The sequence below is a fragment of the Hyperoodon ampullatus genome (genome assembly GCF_949752795.1).
Source record: "Hyperoodon ampullatus genome assembly, chromosome: 1".
Taxonomy (NCBI): domain Eukaryota; kingdom Metazoa; phylum Chordata; class Mammalia; order Artiodactyla; family Ziphiidae; genus Hyperoodon; species Hyperoodon ampullatus.
Window position 1 is genome coordinate 90,893,219 of NC_136914.1, and position 24,488 is coordinate 90,917,706.

At 36.6% G+C, this 24,488-nt stretch overlaps 1 protein-coding gene across 1 annotated transcript in view; it reads right to left on the reverse strand.

Annotated features, from left to right (window-relative positions):
• Positions 1 to 24,488, reverse strand: part of FRYL (FRY like transcription coactivator) — a gene marked incomplete at its 3' end in the record, with an annotated part of 206,784 nt that overhangs the window by 106,792 nt on the left and 75,504 nt on the right. Inside the window, exons 4-10 of the mRNA XM_079707243.1 lie at positions 20,028 to 20,081; positions 16,644 to 16,783; positions 15,730 to 15,826; positions 8,371 to 8,450; positions 7,908 to 7,988; positions 4,960 to 5,128; positions 4,592 to 4,684 (exon numbers count right to left, since the gene is read on the reverse strand). Of these exons, the coding sequence (XP_079563369.1) occupies positions 4,592 to 4,684; positions 4,960 to 5,128; positions 7,908 to 7,988; positions 8,371 to 8,450; positions 15,730 to 15,826; positions 16,644 to 16,783; positions 20,028 to 20,081 (714 nt within the window). The remainder of the gene's footprint in view (positions 1 to 4,591; positions 4,685 to 4,959; positions 5,129 to 7,907; positions 7,989 to 8,370; positions 8,451 to 15,729; positions 15,827 to 16,643; positions 16,784 to 20,027; positions 20,082 to 24,488) is intronic.

The window sequence follows — 24,488 nt, forward strand, 5'->3', positions numbered from 1 at the left end:
CCTTAAGAAACTAGGGGGGAAAAAAGAGCAAATTTAGAGTAAGTAGAAGAAAAATAATAAAAATCCAAGTAGAAATGAGTTAAATAGAAAACTGAAAAATAGAGAACATCAATAAAGTCAAAAGCTGGTTCTTTGAGAAGATCAATACAATCAATAAACTTCTAGACAGACAGATCAGGAAAGAAGGAGAAAAGTCACAAACTACCAATATTTGGAAAGAGGTCACTACAGATCCTACAGCTATTTAAAGAAATTAAGGGAATATTATGACCAACTTTACAACAATAAATTGGATAATTCACACAAAATGGGCAAACTCCTTAGAAAGACATGAAAGCGTACTCAAGAAGAAATAGCCTGAGCAGCCCTATGTACTTTGAAGAACATTATCTGGTAGTTAAAAAGCGTGCCACAAGAAAAATCCCAGGCCAGGTGGCTTTATTGGTGAATTCTACCCAACTCCAAAGGAAGATGTAGAGCCAATTCTTCACAAACTTCTTCAACATTAACTTGTTACTAAAAACAAAGACACTGCAAGAAAACCACAGACCAACAGCCCCCATGAACATAGGTAAGTGCAAAAATTCTCAAAAGAAAAAAACCTAGCAAATAAAATCTAACCATACATTTAAAAAATCTTATGATCAAGAGGAGTTTAACCCCAGGAATATATGGTTGATCCAACATTTGAAAAATCAATCAATGTAATTCACCATATTAATGAACAGAAAAGACAAACTATATGATTACTTCAGTAGACAGAGAAAAAAAAAGCATTTAACAAAATCCAACATTCATTCCTGAAAAAAACTCTTAACAAACTAGGAATGGAAATAAATTTCCTCAATATGATAAATGGCATCTATGAAAAATTGACAGGTAACATCATACTTATTGGTAAAGGACTGATGACTTTAGCCCTAAGATGTGAATGGAGTCTATTCTCATCACTTCTATTTATCCTTGTACCGAGAGTCCTAGCCAGTGCAATAAGGCAAAAATAAAATATGCACACTGGGGCTTCCCTGGTGGCACAGTGGTTAAGAATCCGTCTGCCAATGCAGGGGACATGGGTTCGAGCCCTGGTCCAGGAAGATCCCACATGCCTCGGAGCAACCAAGCCTGTGCGCCACAACTACTGAGCCTGAGCTCTAGAGCCTGCGAGCCACAACTACTGAGCCCACGTGCCACAACTACTGAAGCCCGTGCGCCTAGAGCCCATGCTCTGTGACAAGAGAAGCCACTGCAACGAGAAGCCCGCGCACTGCAACAAAGAGTAGCCCCCGCTCACCGCAACTAGAGAAAGCCCGTGCGCAGCAATGAAGACCCAACGCAGCCAAAAAATATATATATATATATGTGCATTGAAAAGTATTTTGAGCACCTGGAAAATGAAATTTTAAAACAATGACATTTAGAGTAGCATAAAAATATGAAATGCCTAGGGCTAAATTTAACAAAATATATTCGAGACCTGTACACTGAAAACTACCAAACACTGTTGACAGAAAATAAAGACCTAAGTAAAAGGAGAGAAACTATGCTCATGAATTGCAAGAATCAATATTAAGATGTCTGTCCTCCCAATTTATTGACTAATTTAATCCAATCCCAATCAAATACCACTAGATTTTTTTTAATGGACCAGGTGATTCTAAAATTTATACGTAAATGCAGTAGACCTAGAAGAGCCAAAATTTTTTTGAAAAAACATTAAGTTGGAAGATGTATACTACCTGCCTTCTAACTTACTACAGTAATTAACATAGTATACCATTGTTGTAAGAATATACACACAGATCATTGGAACAGAATAGAGTCAGAAAAAGACCCACACAAATAGAGTCAATAGAATTTTTTGACAAAGGAACTAATGTACTTAGAGTTGTCAACAAACAAGTGACACGGTACAGGAACAACTGGATGCTATTTGCAAAAACAAAAAGAATTAAACAAAACAGAACAAAATTTCAGTCCATACCTCATACCATATACAAAATTAACTCAAAATAGATCACTGACCTAAAAGTAAATCCCAAAACTGAAATATAGAAAACCCGTGTTACCCTGGGTTAGGCAAAGACTTCATAGGTACGATACCAAAAGCACAACTTATAAAAGAATAAACCGATAAATCAGACTTCATCAAAATTTAAAACTTCTCCTCTTCCAAAGACATAATTAAGAAAATGAAAAGACAAATCATGGACTAGGAGAAATATTCACAAAGCATGTAGCTTACAAAAACTTCATATCCAAAATATACAAAAAATACAAAAATATATCTCTCAAAACTTAATCAGAAAATAACCCAATTATAAATGAGAAAAAAGATTTCAACAGATATTTTGCCAAAGAAAACATACAGACAGAAAATAGGACAGGAAAAGATGCTCAAAATCATTAGTCCGGAGGGAAATGCAAATTAAAAGCTACACTGAGATATCACGACACACCTATTAGATTAGCTAAAACTAAAAAGACCAGCCAAAGCCAGAGTTGGTGAGGATGTGGAAGAAGAGAACTCCCACATAAGTGGTGGGAACGCAAACCAGTAAAACCACTTTGGAACACAGCTAGGCAATTTCTTTAAGAGTTAAACATACACCTACCATTTGGTCCAGCAATTTCACTTCTAGATATCAACCCAAAGGAAATAAAAGCACATGTCCATACACAGACTTGTACGGGAATTTCATAGCAGGTCTATTTGTAACAGTCAAAAACTTGAAACAGGGCTTCCCTGCCAGCACAGTGGTTAAGAACCTGCCTGCCAATACAGGGGACACGGGTTCAATCCCTGGTCAGGGAACTAAGATCCTGCAGGCTGCACTGCGTGGCCAAAAAAATAAATAAAATAATAAAGAAGATACACTCTTGGGACTTCCTGGATGGCGTGGTGGTTAAGAATCTGCCTGCCAATGCAGGGGACACGGATTCGAGAAGATCCCACATGCCGTGGAGCAACTAGGCCCGTGTGCCACAACTACGGAGCCTGTGCCCTAGAGCCCACGAGCCACAACTACTGAAGGCCACATGCCTAGAGCCTGTGCTCCGAAACAAGAGAAGCCACTGCAATGAGAAGCCCCCGCACCACAACGAAGAGTAGCCCCCGCTCGCCGCAACTAGAGAAAAGCCCGCATGCAGCAATGAAGACCCAATGCAGCCAAAAATAAATAAATTTATATAAAAATAAAACCTTGAAACAACCCAAATGTCCAAAAACAGATAAACACATAACTGAACTGTGATATATCCATACAATGAAATACTAGTCAACAATGTATAAACTGCTGATATATTCTGTAACACAGCTGGAACTCAAAATAATTGTGCAGAGTGAAAGAAGCCAGAAAAAAAGAGTCTGTACTGTAAGATTCCATTAATATAAAATTCTAGGGCTTCCCTGGTGGCACAGTGGTAGAGTCCGCCTGCCGATGCAGGGGACACGGGTTCGTGCCCCGGTCCGGGAGGATCCCACGTGCCGCGGAGCGGCTGGGCCCGTGAGCCATGGCCGCTGAGCCTGCGCGTCCGGAGCCTGTGCTCCGCAGCAGGAGAGGCCACAGCAGTGAGAGGCCCGCGTACCGCAAAAAAAAAAAAAAAAGATCTAGAAAACCCAAAACTAAGTAGAAGAATAGAAAGATCAATGGTTACCTGAGAACAATGTGGAGTGTGGGGGGGGGGTGGATTAAAAAGGAACATGAGGAAACTTCTGAAGTATGATAGGTACGTACATTATCTTGACTGTGGTGAAGGTTTTACAGGCATATACGTATGTCTAATTGTACACTTTAAATATGTGTAATTTAAGTCAATTTTACCTCCATAAGTGTTTTTAAATGAAATTATATGTATATATATAAAGAATATCATTTATACAGCAGTACATAGTATACTGAAAGTGAGTGGCATATCACATACCACAAAAAAAAAAAACCCAGGAAACAAAAATATCTAGCATGTCCAAGTATTCTAAAATCCCCGAATCCTATTTATACCATGCTATGTTACTAGTAACTACAGAATTATTTTTGAATAACACAATGAGTTTAGACCTAGAAAAGCTTCTATAAATCTGCTTCCCTAGAAGTTATTGGAACCATATTTATAGCAGTCATATTTTCTAAATAATTTAGAATACACATTTTGACAGGTATGTTGAATGTCATGGCAACTATAGAAATTAACTTTTAAAACTGAGACAATCCTGTAAACTCTAGGATACATGTCACAGTACTTTAAAATTCTTCAGAGGCATTAAAATGGCTGCCATTCTGTAAGGAGCAAATGCCATTAAATGCAGTGTGTTACACTGAGCTACTTCAGATAATCATTACTTCTAGGTTGCAAATACTCTGCCTTCCTAACAGTCTCTAAATCTTAAGGGCCTGGGCTTGTTCTTTTGATTAAAAGACTGATTGATGCTCTTCTGCTATGTGTCTAATAATGATTTACCCCATACTCCCACTACATTCAAAGTTTCCGCTTTATTGTCTATGAGGTTACCAGAAAGTAAGAATATCACATGTGGTAACTTCTTCAGCAAAAAAGGTACTTTTAAAATGCAATATAAAATTAAAAATATACTTACAGCAGCTACAGGGATAAGAATCTCCACAAATAAACCAGCAAGTGCATGTTTTATATCTTTATCTTTTACTTCTAAGAAATACTGAGCACATTCCTTGAGAGGGAAAAAGGTATATTAGATTTAAAAAGGAAGAAGATTATAGAAATGTTAATATCACAATAATTTTGTAAATACTCTGCAATTTTACCAGAAAGCTAAGTTCAAATCATGTTCAAATTTAAAAAGAAAATTAATTCACACTTCTGACAACTTAACGCTTGGGGTAAGGAATTAGTAACGTCATTAATTATATTTATTTTGTTTCTTTTAAATAGTCATGAAAAGCAAAAACAACCATTGTTAGGCCAATTCTAATTACTGCAGATCACCTGCATGAACTGAAATGATGCTTCAAAATCTTCTACAGGATACATTTTCACTCGGAAAAATTTCATTCCCATTATTAAGCTGATGACGCTTTGTACCACATGTGGACTTTGTTCCTTTTGTCGCAGTTCTTTTAACTCTGTCACAAACTTCTTCCTCACAGCCTGAAACCTTTAATGTACACGGATACACAATTTGATATGAATTGAAGACACTCATTTCCCACATGATATTTAAGGTTGAAATCAAAAAGTATTTTACCTAAACACCATCTCCTTTCTCTGCCCTCATCAAAATTACCCAGAAAAACATACAAATGAAAACAAAAATACTTCTTATTCTAAATTTACTGTTTATTTTTTCAAATAAAAAATGCCTTAAGGAGAAATTCTTATTTCTTATTAGAATTTCTTATTCCTATGATACCATCAATACAGCATCATTACCATTTAATAGTTCGTAATCATCATAAAAATAAGATCTAATAACCCACCCATAAAACATACACATGTAAATCAGAGAGTGTCTCTAAATTTTAAGACTCATTTTGATAAAGTCTGCAATTTGAGTTACATGGAGAGCAGACTGGAGACTACATATTTGTTCAAAGAAATAAACCAATCACTTGTAGACTACTAATTATCTCTTAAAATTATTATCTCCTTACACTGTAGAAAAACTGAAGATGAGTGGGAGGGCACTGGTCTCACAATATGAATCAGCTAAAGAATCAAAATGCTTTTGAAATGTTGAGCAACATCCTGGATTCAAATGACTACAACAGTTAAGGCTACTAAGTTTTTCTTTGCTTACAATGGAAAAAGATATCTGATAGTTTGTTAATCAATAATACTTCACTTTCCCCCTCCATGAAACAAAGGTTTTATTGATGATGTTACTTGGGGAAACCAGTTCTCGAAAGTTATAATGACAAATGAAGCATACTTCCCAATGGGCACTGAGTACATATTAATATTAATTAAACATGGATATTAATTACATGTTAATGAAATATGGATCCATGATAGGAAGTATAACTTCTCCATTTCCATTTCAGTCTTGTAAAATACACCATTTTCCATGAAAGTGTTCTTTTGAGTTTTATAAAGAAAATATAAAGTGGATAAAAATCTTCCCATTGCAATATTATTAGAATCCAAGGATTTTTCCTTCTATTAAATTTCTCATAATAATTATTAGTCACTATAATCAAAGGAAACGCATTGACAAGATTCTAAAATACCCCCAGCCTTTTCTTTCTCCCCACCCCTTTCCCACCTCACCACCTTTCCTCTCAAATGTTGGTGCCATCAGCCCAGCCTAATGTGGATCCATCCAAGTTTTTTCCCATGCTCATTGTATGTATGGGTGGAAAACACCTCAATATTGTTCTGAGTGGCATTTCTCTTACAACTAGACCAGTGAGGCTGAGCATCATTTCATAAATTTACCATTGGCCATTCAGATTTACTATCCTTACCATCCTAGATTTCACTTAGCTATGATGTAGGGTTCTTCTGGACCCCACTTGCTCATGTGTTATTTAGCACTTCTAACCTATATTCCTGACAGAAAATCATTTTCAATAAAAATTACAATATGAACTACTGTGCCATGAAAAGAAATACATTATTGCTCATGTTTTTGTAGCTATATTCCTGAAACAGGGATTCATTGTTGATTAAATATAAACACAATATTAAAATATTATTGTCTACGTCTAAGTCATTTCAAATACTCCAACTATGTTCTAAGTTCTATAGCATTGGGTATACAAGGGTCCCTGGTAAACTACAAAGGATAAAAAATAAATAATACTAAATTAAAGGATAGTAACTACAAAATAATAAAATACATCACTTCATATTAAAATCTAAACTAATAAACATTAACAATAATTGTGTTTGCTTTCTTAGAACTGAAAAAGGTTGCTATAGGATGATTTCAGGGCCAAAGACTGACACTTTAAATAGCACCCAAGAAAATCTAAACTGATACTTTTTTCCTTACAAATTTCCCAGTAGCAACAAAGGAAATTCAAAATCTTCCATAGTCTTTAGAGCAAGCACACGATACTAAAGACAAACATCTTTTTTACCGTTTACAATAATGATGGTTCAATACAATTCAATGCATGTAACTTCTAATGAATAACACCCTCTTTATGGAGTACTCTAGTATCTTTATCTTTCCTTTTTGGTATGTCTTCCACCTATTCAAAACTCTGTTCAGTATTAAAATAAATAAGATGGTTAGAAGGAAGACACTGCATTGCTATCTCAGAAATAAAAGCATTCAAGTAGAAACTATTAAAAGTAATTATTAGCTTCGACAAGAGTTCTATAAGAAAAAATTTATAAAAACATTTCTCATAGAACTGTGAAAAATAGGGAATAAGGTAATGACCTGACTATTCTTGCCAATTTCTTACTTCCTCAATTCAGGTTTTATGGAAAACCCCCAATAATGAAGACAAGTTGTGGAATTGAGGTATGGGTGTCACTTAAAATTCTTCGAAAGCAGGGGTCCCCAACCCCCAGGCCATGGACCAATAGCTGTCCACGGCCTGTTGGGAACCGGGCCACACAGCAGGAGGTGAGCGGAGGGCAAGCGAGCGAAGCTTCATCTGCCGCTCCCCATCGCTCGCATTACTGCTTGAACCATCCCCCCCATCACTCGCATTACCGCCTGAACCATCATCTGCCGCCATCCCCCACCTCCCCCCCACCGTGGAAAAATTCTCTTCCACGAAACAAGTCCCTGGTGCCAAAAAGGTTGGGGACACCTGCTCTAAGGAACAGAGCAGCAAAATAATAAAAGGTGAAACAGACTTCACAATAATTCTATGGAAAAAAAAAAGATCTAAAACTGTCAGTGTCTATTCTATCAGTTAGCAATGAGAATTCTAAAATGCAAAAACAAATCAAAATCAGTGATTTATAAAACTTACTTTGATTGGGCAAGAACGCCTATCACTTCTGCATATAAATCTGCAATAATATGCACATTCCCAGTGTTGGTTCCTGAATATCTAAAATAGCAAAAGAACAAACATTATTTCATGAAATTTTTCTACAAACTCTCTTTCTTAATAACTCCGAAAATTCCTTATCAGGGTGTTGTATAAATTTTCTCTGAAGATTCATTTATAGGGTGATAAAAACCAAATGAATTTTCTTCTCTCTCTAGATTTCAATTTGCCAGGAAATTTAACCTGATTCTTATAAATTCAATCAATGGTTTTAAGAATCATTTTTACAAAATCTTTCCCATTAAGCATCTCCTGTGGACTAAAAAATACAGGAAGATAATTGCTTTGAACTTCAGAAAACAAATGATTTATGAGAGTTCAAATTAACAGTCTAAATCTGGACCGCAGATAAAAGCAACAGTCCCGTAAGTATTTTACTTACCCTTCCTTATGTTTAAAGTGCTTAAAAGCTAAGTTTAGAACTTCATGAACTAAGGGATCAGGCACAGGATGAACAGGAATCTAGAAAAAAAAAAAAATCAAGTGTGTGCTAAACAGGTTACAGGCCCTTTATGAGTATTCTCATCATTTCAACTAACCAAATCAATAATCAATTTTAGTTTTCATGATATGATCTACTATTAATCTGTCAATCTTCCCCTTTTCTAAGAATGCTATTATTTTTCTCTAAGAACTTAGTTGAACATCTACTTTAACAAGCTCTAAATTCATGAACATTTAGCTTTATAATTGCTAATCTTTAAACTATAGACTATGCAGATGAAAAAATTGTCATTGTTGTTACTACAACTGTCACTGTCCGAAAGTTAAAAACACACTCACAGGTGACTCTCTGCAACACCTATAGGAAAGTAAACTTTGATTGAGCCAGACTTCATATAGTCTGATTTTCTATCATAATAGTATCCAAAAGGGACTCCAACTTTCCCAACAATTTAAAATTATTTATGGTTTTATTAGAAATTTGCTATTTAAATGTTTGTTTTGTTTAGTTCTTTAAAAATTACATGCCAGTTCCTAATATGGACAACACATCAAAACCTTTAAACCAGAAAGCAAAATCCCTGCCCCTTCCCCCATATATAATCACTACTGGTATATATCTACTTCCAGGCTTTTTCCTACACACACTCATCCACACAGCTTATTTTTTACTTAAAGGACTGATGCATCTTTCCCCATCAGTACTTAGCTCCTCCTTACATTATTTAGCAGCCATGTAATACTCAGTATATATATATATATTATAATTTATTTAATGAGTTCCCTATTAAGGAACATTTCATTCCAGATTTTCAATATTCAATATATATAATGTTATACAACAAACATCTCGTGCACTTAACATTATTTACTTGTATAGATCCATGGGAAAGCGTCCAAAAGGAAGAACTGATGGGTCAAAGATTATCCAAGACGTCATTGATATAGATTCTAGTTCTTTATATGTGTGGGTCTGTTTGTGAGCTCTCTATTCTATCAATTTATACACATCTATACTAAAATCATGCTGTCCTAATTATTAGGGCTTACTAATAAGTTCTCATGTCTGGCACCACAAGTCCTCCCTTATTTTTCTTCAGAGATAGCTTGGCTATTGTTCTTCCCTATTCAATTTATAGTCATCTTTTCAAGTTCCAAAAAAAACTGTTATAGGTGAACTATAATCAAATCATTATATAACATATAAAAACATTTTCTTCATTAGACCAAAAGGTCTTTCTACACTTTTTATCATTCTAATGAAGAAAAGCCAAGCTTCTCTTTTCACTAGTTATGTAACCTGGAGGAAGTTTCTACTTCTTTACCGGTAAAAAATGTAGGTAATAGATTAGAACCCCATAATTACCAGCCCTGAGAGAATGCAAAGCTGGGTACATTACAATTGGAGATTCTTGGTCTCTCACCTTTTCCACCCTTCTCTAAAAGGGACTAGGACAAAATTCTTACTTCCTAGGAACGTAGGGCAGATGACGGAACTAGAATATAGGATGGAGATATTGAGGACAAGGCCTGGTAGGGAACCCAGAGCCCATTAGGAAGTGGGGAGGCAGATGTATTTTCCTAGCTTCATCTTCCCTGGATTGGGCCAAACAAAATAGGCCCCAAGGTAAGAAAAAGGTTACTGAAGTCATTGCTGTTGTCCCGTAAGTCCCAGTAAGCCCTATGATTATCCCATTGATGGTTAAAACAAAGTAGATATCTACCACTAGGCGATACCAAACTTTAGTCGGGAATATGCTGTATCTGGATCCAGCAGCCCGACTTCCAGAACTTACTCCAGAATTCACAGCACTAATCACGCAGGGTGGCCCCAGACACTTCAGTGACCTTCCAATAATGCGACACTGCATTTTACATGACAATTTCTTGGGCCCCATTTACTGTGCTGTGTTGTGGTTTTACCATACTGACTTCTATACAGGGATGTTTGGTGTGCTCTAGGCCAGAGATATGAAACACAAGTTAACTTACACCTATACTTTCTCCTAAGTAGTCTTTATTTGCTCCAGTTATGCCAGAAGTCTAACAATGACAGCTAGGGACACTACTTAGCTATGTTGTGTGCTCTTTATTACTACCTTATTAATATTAGTTATTAATAATGCCACCACCAACACTTTCCACGTGTCTGTGTGCCGGGTATTACTTAGGCATTTTATATGCATTATTTATAACACTTATAGCAACCTTATACAGTAGTATTTGTCCCCTGTTTTACAGATGAGGGGACTGAAGTTTAGAAGTCAGTGCATACTTCTCTAGAAAATACTGTGTGCCCAGTTTCTGATATATGAAAATGCATTTAATAAATGGAACAAATGAGGAAAGAAAACTTTCAGTTTTATCATATTATAGCTAGGAAAGAGACAGAGAAACAGAAGTGAGAGAAGAAATATGATCTCATCTTTAATTTTTGGAAGAAAAAAATACAACCTCTAAAAATTTTAAGAATGAACACTATCAGGATGCTCAGACGTTCTTGAAATTCCTACTTCTCCCCTTATTTACAATAATAAAAAAAATTCCCAAGCTGAACCTCCAAAAAAGGGGGGCTGGGGTGGGAAAGAATCCCAGTTCAGTTTATAGAGAAAACGTTCTACTTTCATGGAGTAGTATTCCCATCTATAGCATCAAGAATTTTTTAGATCTTGCCATTTGCATGATTTTGGAAGCAGATCTAATTCTATTTGAACATTCAAGAAGGATATATCTAGTAGACTCTAAAGAATACCCAAGTTTTATTCCAAAGCTATTCCCACCACCACTTCCCCAAATCTAATGCTTTTAGCACATCATGAAAGTAGAAAACCACAAAACCAGGTTAAGACATGGACAATGGGGAGTCGGCAAGGTGCGCTCATTATGTAAATGACCAGCCCTCAGTGCAAAGGACAATGGAAAAACTCATGACTCTGCAAAATCACAAATAACCGCATAACCTTCAGGGCTGCTCACCAACATCTAAAATGCTAATGTCATGTGATGAATTGGAAGATTGGGATTGACATGAATACACTGATGTGTATAAAATGGATGACTAATAAGAACCTGCGGTATAAAAAACTAAATAAAATTCAAAAATTAAAAAAAATTCAAATAAAATAAATAAATAAAATGCTAATGTCAAACCTGAAAATACTAAGGATCTACTCCTCCTTCTGATAATTCACAATAAGCACCCATAAAACGAAGCCAAAAGCCTGAAGTGGCTCATAAGCCTGGTTTCCCAATCTTGTTTGTTTCAACAAATAAATGTATGGCTAAAATTCAATATAAAAAGAAAATTGCTTAAAGATACTAAATGCTATAGTGCTTTTACCATGGATTCTAAAGCCTCTGGTACTAATATGCTAATATTTGTAGTTGGCCATGACACCCAAATTATTCTTCTGACTTTCTTGAAAAAATAAAATTAGTCCTTTATCATCTTGAATTAATTTTGTTTCCATGGTGAATCACACTCATTTCATCACATTTATATAAACTCAATCCTTTGTCTAATTTGTTATGATTTAAACTTTAATTCAATTTTATAAGATGCTGGCCATTTCACCTAATTTTGTATCACTGATTTTTACGAATAAGAAAAATGTTATTTACAAAGAGAACTAGGGGCTTCCCTGGTGGCACAGTGGTTAAGAATCTGCCTGCCAATGCAGGGGACACGGGTTTGAGCCCTTGTCCAGGAAGATCCCACATGCCGTGGAGCAACTAAGCCCATGAGCCACAACTACTGAGCCTGCGCTCTAGAGCCCGCGAGCCACAACTACTGAGCCCACGTGCCACAACTACTGGAGCCTGTGCACCTAGGGCCCATGCTCTGCAACAAGAGAAGCCACCGCAATAAGAAGCATGTGCACCGCAATGAAGAGGAGCCCCCGCTCACCACAACTAGAGAAAGCCCACGTGCAGCAACAAAGACCCAACACAGCCAAAAATAAATCTATTAAAAAATAAAATAAAATAAAATAAAAAAATAAAGAGAGAACTAGCTTTATAATCTTCAGCAAGTCACTGCAACTAAGAACACTGATGTATAAGATGAAAAAAACAGATAGCATTTATTGGACACTTTCTATGTCCCGGGCATTATCGTATTTAATTCTCACCACTCTTTTATAGAGAAGGAAAGAATTAGTGGGTAATAACTTGCCCAAGTTACATGGCAAGTAAATGACACAGCTGGAATAAAAACACTTGCCGTGGTTATCTCCCAGTTTATTGTAATGACCAGCTGGTACAAGGGATACAGAGTTCTTCGTGCATTTTGAAGAGATCTAAATATGTGATGATGAGACATAATAATGTCAGATAAAGACATGACAAATTATTCAAGAAACAAATAATTTATAATATATGAGGTCAAGAACTAACCCACAAGTAATATATACTCCTCCTTAAGATTGATCCAACCATGTATTGATATTTCAATACGCCTGGGGCTGTCCATCTCATCAAAATAAAACTAAATCACATTTTAATACATGTATATTATGTGGGTCAAAAGTAAAAGTCCTATTAAATTCCACATATGCTACATTGATTACTCTCCAGAGCTATTAAACCCTACACCATTTTGATACGGGAAAAAATTGGGTTCGTTTGTCATGGTATTTCAGAAAGTTCTATTGATCTTGACTTCACTTTCTATAGTTTAATTAGTTTTGCAGAAGCTAAAAAGACTTGCCTTTTACTAGGAAAGAGAAAACCTCCATGGGATTTTTTTTTAAGTCACTGTCAAATTTGTTACAATATTGCTTCTGTTTCTTATTTTTTTGCGGTACGCAGGCCTCCCACTGTTGTGGCCTCTCTGGTTGCGGAGCACAGGCTCTGGACGCGCAGGCTCAGCGGCCATGGCTCACAGGCCCAGCCGCTCCGCGGCATGTGGGATCTTCCCAGACGGGGGCACGAACCCGCGTCCCCTGCATCGGCAGGCAGACCCTCAACCACTGGCCACCAGGGAAGCCCTGCTTCTGTTTTATGTTTTGGTTTTTTGGCCCCAAGGCATGTGGGATCTTAGCTCCCCTACCAGGGATCAAACCCACACCCCCTGCATTGGAAGAAGAAGTCTTAACCACTGGAGTGCCAGGGAAGTCCCTGGACTATTATTTTTTTAAAGGAAGAGGAGGATGAAGACAAGGACAATGGGGCAAGGGAAAGGACAAGAGAGGAGGAAGGGGAAGAGGAAAAAGAATAACCTCCAAGGGGTTGTCTGTGCACTGAAGTTCTGAAGTCAGCGCAATTAAGAGCAACTTTTAGATGAGAAGAGAGACACTGCTAAGTAGAAGAAAATCATGGGAAACAAAGGAGAAAAGGCACAATAGAGCCTGAATGTCAGTGCACGGAGTTTGCGATTTCTTTTGCAGGAAGAAGAAATACCTCTATGATTTAACTAAGTAAAGAAGTGCAAATGCTGATTACCAAACCACTCACAAGACCTACATTTAGCACACAGAAATGCCAGGGATCAACCACAATGAGGCCTAGTCCAAGTCCGTTCATGGTACAGTGTTTCTGGTCCTCAGCTCCCCCTGTATCTCTACTGACCTCAGCCTTAGCATCTTATGATCCCAGCTAAACTAAGAGATCACAGAAAGCAAATCTGGCTTTCAGAAAGCACAACTTTCAGAGGAAAATTCTTTTCCACCTCTACTAAAAAAAACCTTTATGGAAGGTACAAATTAAATTGTTTTTATCTTTGATTAATGCATTTATCTATGTCACGTATTCAAAATTATTTTTAAACAAAACAAAGCCAAAAAAATTATTTTTATTTTCAGATTTCAGATTTCAGTGTCTTTTCACATATATTGTAAAAACAAAGGCAAAGTATAAATGATTACATAATTCAAATATTTTTATATTAGCTATGTTAAAAAAGACTATCAAATCAATTAACTTTTATATCTTAACATTTGCTGTTTCCTGCTGTATTATATATTCTATTCCATTTTACACAACAGAAACAAAACTCCCTGTCCAAACATGTCATGTGCTGTGCAAAATATGATTTTTTTTCTTTTAGGTAGCCTGACTTTTTTTCAAAACACTACAGTGTGCATGACAGGAAATATATGGAACACCTTTGAATGATGTATATAACTTTTTAAAGACTACAAACTACAAAAACATTTTCATATCAGTACAGGTATTTTCTTTTTAATATGCATTTATTTATTTATTTTGGCTGTACCAGGTCTTAGCTGCGATAGGCGGGATCTTTTAGTTGTGGCATGCAGGCTCTTAGTTGTGGCAATGGGAACTCCTAGTTATGGCATGCACACGGAATCTAGTTCCTCAACCAGGGATTGAACCCAGGCTGCCTGCACTGGGAGCATGGAGTCCCACCCACTGGACCACCAGGGAAGTCCCTCAAATCAGTACAGGTATTTATACATATACTTGTACTGACTGTGATAGTAAAAATATATAACATGATATCTGACACTATTTACCTATTTATATCTTACTATCTATGCCATTCAGATGTTGAGCTCAGGGGTGCAGTACCTAGAACAATGCCACCCAACAGTAGGCATTCTAATATTCACTGAATGAATAAACATAAGCAATTCATTATCCTGAGGTCTTCTCGATTGTCTGAAAACCATTTGCACTTGACAACTCAGTCTTACTCAAGTCAAATCACCCCTGTTCCTCAACTATCATTGCACAATTATCACATGTTGAAATGAAGGCTTGAAGGCTACACAGAGAATTTCTGTGAAAGTGGAGGTAAAAAGGGATTGAAGTAGGTGAATGACAGGCGGACTACAGTTGCTGCTAAAAGCCCAGATTTTACATACTTTTTTTTTTTTTTTTTTTTTGCAGTACGTGGGCCTCTCACTGTTGTGGCCTCTCCCATTGCAGAGCACAGGCTCCAGACACGCAGGCTCAGCACCCATGGCTCACGGGCCCAGCCGCTCCACGGCATGCGGGATCTTCCCGGACTGGGGCACGAACCCGTGTCCCCTGCATCAGCAGACGGACTCTCAACCACTGCGCCACCAGGGAAGCCCTACATACTTTTTATTCAGCTCCATTTTGCTAACATGATTTCATGTCTTGGATGGTAAACGAAGGTAGAAAAATGGGGAGTGATAGGTACAGGACACGGAACCCTCAGGCAATTGACAGAAGTATAATTAAATTATAGGAATTTTGTTTCTGTGAACCAGAAGTTTAGACATAACATCCTAAATAAGGTAACTGAAACATGAAGGCAAAATTAGCAAAAAATAAGAAATACAGACTTTGCAGAAACAAAAGAGCTTACCTGCTTCAGAACTTCAACTAAAACTAAACAAAAAATGAAATCTACTGCTAAGTCTCTTCTTTCAAGAAGATAATCTCTTTCACGTTGTTGTTCATCCCTGAAACAAGGATCCCAAATTAGGATTGCATTAAAACTATAAGTTCTCAAATAGCTCTTGGTTAGTACTTCATGTTATTTATTGAGTTCCTAATACACATGGTGTCCCACAGCAATCGTTACAAGTTTTTATGATAACCCAATGTATGTATTACATGTTCTTATGTTCTTTCTCTTTTTGTACATTAGGAACTTATATGCACATCTCACTATTACATCTATCAGAAATTAAACCTAATCTAGAATTAGTAAGAGGAAGAAAAACACGAAAATACAGTGCCAGGTCATTTTTTCACAAATCTAAGTTGAAAAATCACAAGTGGCATCTACTGAAGTACAATTCTAAACCATGGGCCATCACCTGAACACAAGTAGATGTTTTACTTAAAGCCATGATCTCCCTGGGAAATTTGAAGACAAGTTCGAGGATTTAACACCAAGAAGAGTCTCATGGTATAAGAATTTAGGGTTTTGGCTGTCTTCCTGTATCGCAACAACTGTTTCCCTTCACAAACCACGTGAACAGGACTTCCTTTGAATATTTTCTTAACTTCTTCTGTGACTGTTAAGGCTCCTCACTGAACTACAGAAATTCCGTTTTGCATGACTAGTCCCAGTGATGACTCCTGTAGGGCAGCACCTACTTTAACGGATATCTTTCCTTGATTTACAGTTTAAGTATGGACTATCTTTTCCCCTTGTTACCACTTCATAACAAAAGTAACCAAACAATAACAATCGTCAGTTGATAACACTATTACCCGCTTCATTGGAAGTGTTTTGAGCCCAGGTCACACAGTAGAAAATGAGCCACTTACCCCTTAGATTTTGTGCTAGACCGAGGCCTATACTCATAAGACTCATCTTCAGCTCCATTCTGGCGTCTGTACCAGTCAAACAAGGTGCGAAGTAAGGAAGGGAGACAGTGCTCTGCTACTGAGCTCATAGAGCTTATCAACTGAAAATACAAGACGTTACCAGAAGTAAAATACAACATCAAAGTGCCATGCTCCTCAGGCTACTAGCAATCACTTAGAAATGAGTAACATTTCTAGAATAAAAATACACTAAACGCAGTAACTCCAAAGCAATAAATGTGTTTTAAAATAAAAGGGAAAAAAATAAATACATAAAATGCCACTTACATGTAAATATCTTAAAAAATAAAATAAAATAAGGGCTAGGGGTTTAGCCAAGTAATAAAGTAAAGTGAGCTAAGTTTCACCGGCTATTAACATTTATCCAAATCCATTCAGAGACTTTCCACCTTTTTCCTGTCTCCATATGCTACTCACATGTGTAAAAACTTGACCATCAGTAACATCCCTGATTACACACATGACACCTCTGGGTGAACTGTATAACAGAGAACATGAAACAACCACAACTACTTCCTCCCCACCCCCCCAGGCCAGTTCCTCTCTGCTCATGTGAATGAAATGTTCTAAAATGTTGCCACTAGAAGGGATGAAGAGATGCAGAAACAGAGAAGACTACACCATGTTAGAACTGTGGGAAAAGCTCCACTTTATTCTGTGCTGCTATGACACCGAACAGGGAATTATAATTACACAATTAATTTGTGATACAAATAAACATATTAGAAATGTGGTATATGCATGTTTTTAAAGCTTAGAATATATAAATGAACAGCAGAAAGATAAGTGAAGTGGGATGGACACCTGCAACTCAATTTGAGGCATCCCTTAAACTATCTGAATTGTAGGTGAGTTATCAGATTCATTTCATGAATGAACCCAACTTGCCTGTAGTGGTGGTAAGAGGTACATCAGCTACCATTAGTCATCCCTAAGGTCACTCTTCATCTTGAGGATCCAGAGAAAAAACGTTCTCTCTTCATAAGAGACTCTGTATCTGATTCAACCCATTGCTCGTAAAATTCGTATTTTAGAATTAGCATACAGTAAAACATGCTTCACTTTGTTTTGCTTAACTAAAAAACTACGGGTTGCAGGAATACTCAAGGTCTCGTTCAGGTCCACGACTGTAGGAAGTATCAGTTAATAAAGATAAATTGATACCTCTAGGAATTAAACATTTATTTTTCCTAATATTTTATATTTTTCATATAAAAAAGAATGAAACAGTTTGATTATGTATGATATTTTTCTTTTTCATGATCTCTGCCTTCCTTTAATCATGCTTTTATTTATAAATTACCATAACATGACAGGTGAATAGTTTCTAATATAGGGCATTAAAGTAAAAACAAGATTCTAATTTTATTCAACCACTTTTGAAAATTTATATTTCATTAACAATGAACAATACCACTCAAAGGAATCCCTTTTAATACCTAAAGAAGGAACAACAAAACACCATCTGCTACTGTAAATACATATTAAAGCAGATTACCCCACTCATAGTTTTTTATTGTGGGAAAAAAATCAAGGTATGGAGCATAATATATAGTTTTATTAATCATTTACATAAAAAAAGAAATGGAAGTTTTCCTTAAAATGTTGTTTAATAAGATTTCATATTGATTGTTCATTCATCATTAGTAAAATGGATTCAAGATGTGAATAATCTAAATACCTTTAAAATAATATATTAACAATACATTAATAATTAATTAATAACTAGTAACAATTAGTACCTTTTGTAATGGCATTAAGATTTGAAAAGGGTTATATGAGGTGATCTTATTATTACTGTAACAGAAAACTAGCCTTCTTATTTACCGTTTCTTCTTAGACCAGTGGCGCTATTTACTAAGTGTGTGCTTCAGAATCACCTAGGGAGCTGTTGCAAAATACAGGTGCCAGAGCACTGCTCTTGGTGATTCGGAGTCAGCAGAACTGGAGTGGGATCCAGAAACAGCATTTTGGTAAGCCTCCACCAAGTAATCCTAACCAGTCATCTTTATCTAATCAAGCAGACTAATATGAACATTAACTTCGATTTCCTAGATACATAATTATGAGAAGAGTAGCTCAGGAATACTAGATGGCAACAGAAAGCTGATCTGGGTTATTGGGTTTTGCAGACAATCAACATATAATGAAATAAGTCTTGAGCAAACATAATTATGACAAAAATAACACTTGATCTAACATTCAATATCAGCAAGAGGAAAGAACTGACATTAGAGGATTACTACTAAATTTTAGATATTGATATTATATAAAAAGGTTTTTGGTTTTGCAGGGTTTTTTTGGAGGGGGAGGGTTGGCCATTGTATATCTTCCTTTTTAAGCTTCGTTGGCTTTTTTTTTTTTTTTTTTTTTGGTACGCAGGCCTCTCACTGTTGTGGCCTCTCCCGTTGCGGAGCACAGGCTCTGGACGCGCAAGCTCAGCGGCCATGGCTCACGGGCCCGGGCGCTCCGCGGCATGTGGGATCTTCCCGGACCGCGGCACGAACCCGTATCCCCTGCATCGGCAGGCGGACTCTCAACCACTGCGCCACCAGGGAAGCCCTCGTTGGCTTTTTGACACAGACAGTCCACTTGGCCTTTGCACAAGCACGGATACAAGTAGTTAATGCCTCTTAGGGCAACCCTCAACTGCTGGAGATGGGGGCTGCAGATAAATGCTCTAGCTCTCCATTCTTCAGAAAGACAAAAATGGGTGACATTCTGTATGATTCTCAGAATGGAATGAACCCCCAGTGCCCAGAGCAGTGGATCTCTATCAGTTCTTCCTCTTCCCTGCCTCAATCTCTCAAGTCTCCTCCTTGGAATCTCTTTCCAGAACCAAGTCCTTGTCTCTGGCTCCGCCTTCAAAATGGGGTGGAATGGGAGAGAACCAGGCTGGATGTTTCAGTATAAAGGTTCTGATACCCTCAACAGGAAAAAATAAATGTTAAAAGGTCAAATATTATTATGTAAAAATTGTATACAAGGAAAGATTGAGGGATATGACTGGAAATCTTTTAAGAAGTTTTCAAAGGGCATAGTAAAGAGGGTACCAATGAAAAGCAAAGTTTTAAAATGCTTAATGAACAGAAATCAATAAAGTTCACAGCTCATTCTATGAACTATGAAGTTCACAGTTCATGACTCATTCTATTTGTTCTGTTAAAAAACACACTACCAGTTCCAGACTGAATCTAGTGTATAAAAACATACAGGGCCACTAAACAAAACAAATAAATTTCTTAATATTGGATGTATTTGGATCAGACTGTTAGGATAAACATTTTCCTTTCAGGAAAAAATATTCCCCCCACATTAGCATACCTGGTCAAACTGAAGATCTTCACCCCTCTGAAGAGATCTAGATAATGGCTTCTCCTACAATTGAAAAAAAAAAGTATATATGCAAAATATTAGAAATCTTACTGATAATAAACAGTTGAGATTCGTGAGATGGTTTTGTTTTATTTGTAATTAGATTGTTTCAAGGAAAGGTTCTAATCTGCTAATACAAACAAAATTTAATATTATTAGTTTAACTTAGAATAGCATACCTAGCACGACCCCTTGTGTCAGCCTTTCTACCTACTTGCCTTGCTGCTTACCCCACGTATAGTTACCTAACTTACTGAACATAAGAGATGCCTCAAATTATGTTCACATATATTATGACTGATTCTTTTCTTGAGATGTTTTAGGATGATTTTCTAAACTTTCTACTTTATGCTTTTTTTAATTGAATTTTTATTCAATAAATATATTTACTGAAATACATATCATAGGAAAACAAATGCCATTTTTCCATGAAAAAAACTGGAATTTAGAAATATGTATATTCTGAAGCTTATCTATCCAAGAGCCCCAATTTCCTTCTCTCATTTATTGCTATAACTTCATGAAAATAAACTCACAAATGTATCTGCCACTGAAATTTAAAAATTCCTAATCTAACTATCAGAGAATCACATTTCTAACTAATTTAATTGGGGTCAGTAAAATACCTGAATTCCATAGCGCTTGACTTCCTTAATAGGGAAAGGTTTTTGCCATGTCCTTGGCACTTGAGCCCTTATATGCTAAGCACACTTTGGTAATTATCTTGCAGGCAAGTCATCAATTTCTAAAAGCAACTATTATACATTACAAACATGCAACATGATGAGGATCCCGTCCAATAATATATATGCCCAATTAACTAGCTCTAAAATTTAAGTAAAACAGTAAGTCTCATAGCAAGTCCAATAGAACATTGTTTTTAAAAGTATCTAAAAGTTTGAAAATTACTGAGCTATCCTAATGTGAATTGTGTATTTAAAACCTGGGCTGGGGGTGGTGTAGGAGAGATAATAAGCTGTTTCTTACCAACTTACTTGACTTATTTGATCCCCCTCACTTGATCCCTCTTTTCACTGTAATATTAAATTTAAAGGTCTTCAGTAATATTTTGAGGAGTGTTGATCTAAGTAGTTTATTACTCACACAGGATGTTTATATAATAAAGTATGGCCAAGCAGATTAAAAGAGAGCAATAACCTTCTCAGAAACACTTACACTGTTTTCTTATACCTCACACTTTTCACTTCTCAACAACTCATGCTTTCTCAAAGATTTCTGAAGATCTGACATCCTCACAGAGCTTTCCCTAAACCAAAAAGTGAGGATGAGTTATTTTTCCATAATAATAACTCAGAAATGATGTTTAAATGCAAAAGAACACTCATATTACCATCAGTACAAAAATATGAAATAAGTGGACTGCACCAAATGCTGTATAAATTACTAATCAAGGACTTTGTATTAACGTCTCGGTTTGATTACAGTATGGTTGAGGATGGCCTAATCGTTGTCAAGCAGATGTACTTTCAATGTGAGATTTTGAAAAGATAACTATTTAAAACATGTTTATAGTACATGCAACCCATTGCCACAACAACTAAAAAGAATACAAATTATTCTCTATATTCACATATAGACGAATGCAAAGACTTATGTACCAGAATGTTTACTGTAGTATTTTTTTCACAGTAGCCTCAAGTTGGGGTAAGTCCCAAACAGCTTATCCATAGACACTGGTAAAAAAAAAAAATTATAGTACTTTCTTTTATTGAAATAATATTCCACGTTAGAGAGAAAGAGACAAATATATATGGGCTGATAATACAACAATCTCTCATTTACATTGTTAAAATAAAAATAGGGACAGAGGGTCTTCCCTGGTGGCGCAGTGGTTGGGAGTCTACCTGCCAATGCAGGGGACACGGGTTCGTGCCCCGGTCCGGGAGGATCCCACATGCCGTGGAGCGGCTAGGCCCGTGAGTCATGGCTGCTGAGCCTGCGCGCCTGGAACCTGTGCTCCGCGGCGGGAGAGGCCCGCATACAGAAAAAAAAAAAAAAGAATAGGGACAGAAAAAATATACATATAAAAACTCCCATTTGTGTTTTTTTTCAAAAAAAATAAAGATGGAGGGTGCTACAGAGATTGATAAATAATAGAAATGAAAGATGGTATACTAAACACTATGGACAGTGATTATCTTGATCCAGAATGGAAGGAAGGGTCATTATTTTTATTACATAACCTTTAAAACTATTTCCACTTTTTATAATGTTATTATTTCATAATAATATAATAGATCAATAATGAATCTAAGGTGCACAATCCTTTATACTCTAATTTGATCCTTTAGTATCTATGTATAGAGTACCAACAGCAACATGTAGCTTCCAGGGAAAGCAAAAGAATTTACTGAAAAGATTTTCGCAGCATAACAATGATACTGAAATATTTCAATAATTTGCAACTAAAGATGGCAATCTCTCCTAAACAATCCCTGTCCTTGTAGAGCTAAAAGTCTAATGACAGAGCAAAGAAAATATATATTATCTTAGACAGACTTCATAGGATAGGAAGTTGCAATGGAGGTGAAGATTTTAGAATGACCACTGAGAAGATGACATTTAAGTCACAATCAGAGGGAAGTGAGTAAGCTTGCCATGCAGAGTGAAGGAAAGATAATCCAGTCAGTACCTTGGAACTCCCCAAAGGCTCAGGAACTGGAGAATTTCAGTACTATGCAAGTGTGGGTGAAGGTGAAGTTAAAAATAAGAGGACTGGTTGAACGATAGTTTAGGAAACCCTCCCTCCCATTCCCTTCACCCACCCTACTTAGCAGGTTGGCTCTCCCTCCAACCTACCCACAGAGGAACTGCCCTTCTTACGAAAGGGCAAAACAGAGATGTCGATTGGGGGATACTACAGTTGAAGACAAGGTACCACACTGAAGACAGGGAACTTAAGTAAAAAGGTATATACTAAATATCAAAACCCCCAGTTATCTTCTGTCTCTACATCACCAGAATGCTAGCAGCCAAGTCTAAACCCTCCCATTTGGGCTACTGAAGGACTCCTCCAAGGGACTCTGACTAGCTTCCAACAAAAGATCTGACATTGATGGTTCAGATGATTACACAGTAAAGACCACAGTCAAAAAGGCCCCTCCATGTACAGAGCTTCCAATCAGCTGTTTAGTGCCTCAATCATAATAAATAACATATAATATGTTATAATAAGCATGTGAGGAGAAGGGGAAACTAACAGAAAAATGCAGTTTGGAGGAAATAAGAGATCAGAAACTCTTTAAAATACATATTTAATATTATTAAAAAAAAAAACAGTGGACAGTGCAGAGTTGTAAAAATGCTGGGCCTAAACCAAATACATACAGTCTAAATCAGCAGGTGACTGGTTAAAGCCCTTTTTCCTCTCTTCTTTTCTGGTCGCTGGCAATCTAAAACAGTAACAGATAAGCTTGGATGTGTCTGGATCATTACCCATGATTGATCTACCTCCTTTTAGGAAGAAAGAAACCTACCTAAGGTATCTGATTGCATAGTTTGCAAGCTGCAATTTTAATCAATGGTTGCCTTTCCTTCTTGAATCTTCCTTCTAAGATAAAAATGAAATTGTGGCTAAAGTCAAGCTCAGCTAATCTTCGAATCTTTTGCCTTACTTAACCTCCTTTTATTGTGGCTTCTAATGTAAGAATGAAAAGGCCAGTTCTCTCATTTTAGTGATTGATTAAATTCTTTTAGCAAAAGCCATTCACATTTGTGCTTCTAAGTTTTCATGTAACCTACTGTCCATCTGACCATGAGAAATGCTAGCCTCCTTTTATGTAACAACTCGTGGATGCTGTTTTCTTTAAAGAGACCCCATGAAAGTTTCATTCAAGAACGCAAGAGACTCATCTTGAATGGCTGTTTATTACTGGAAAGGGTACAAATAAATTTCAATATAAATGAGATCACAATAAACGCATTTGAAGCTATAATAAAAACCTCATGATAATGTTAGATTAAATGTATTTTCATTATCTAATCTTGAGGCTGGGTAGACGATACACCATCTACTCAGACTTGGACATAAATGAAACAAAGCTGGCACAGATCTGATTCAGACAAGAAGAAATTATGCCGGTATATAGGAGTGAGGCGGGTAAAATCTGTAAAATATGATGGGGATTTTCTCAGCCAGTGTTTGTCCTTGGCTGCTGTCGTCTACAACACTGGGGGTTTTCCTGGTGTGTCAGGAGGAGTAAGCAGGGATGCCTCTTCTCTCTTAAGTGTGATGATGGGGTGGAAACACCTATTTTCTAATGGAATCCTCACCACTACTCACCAAAACTTAATAATCTCATTTTATATTACACAGCAGATGTTTCTGAAATTAACTGGTAAATGAATGAATAAAATATAGTCAACATCAGACTATTCTGAAAGAACTAT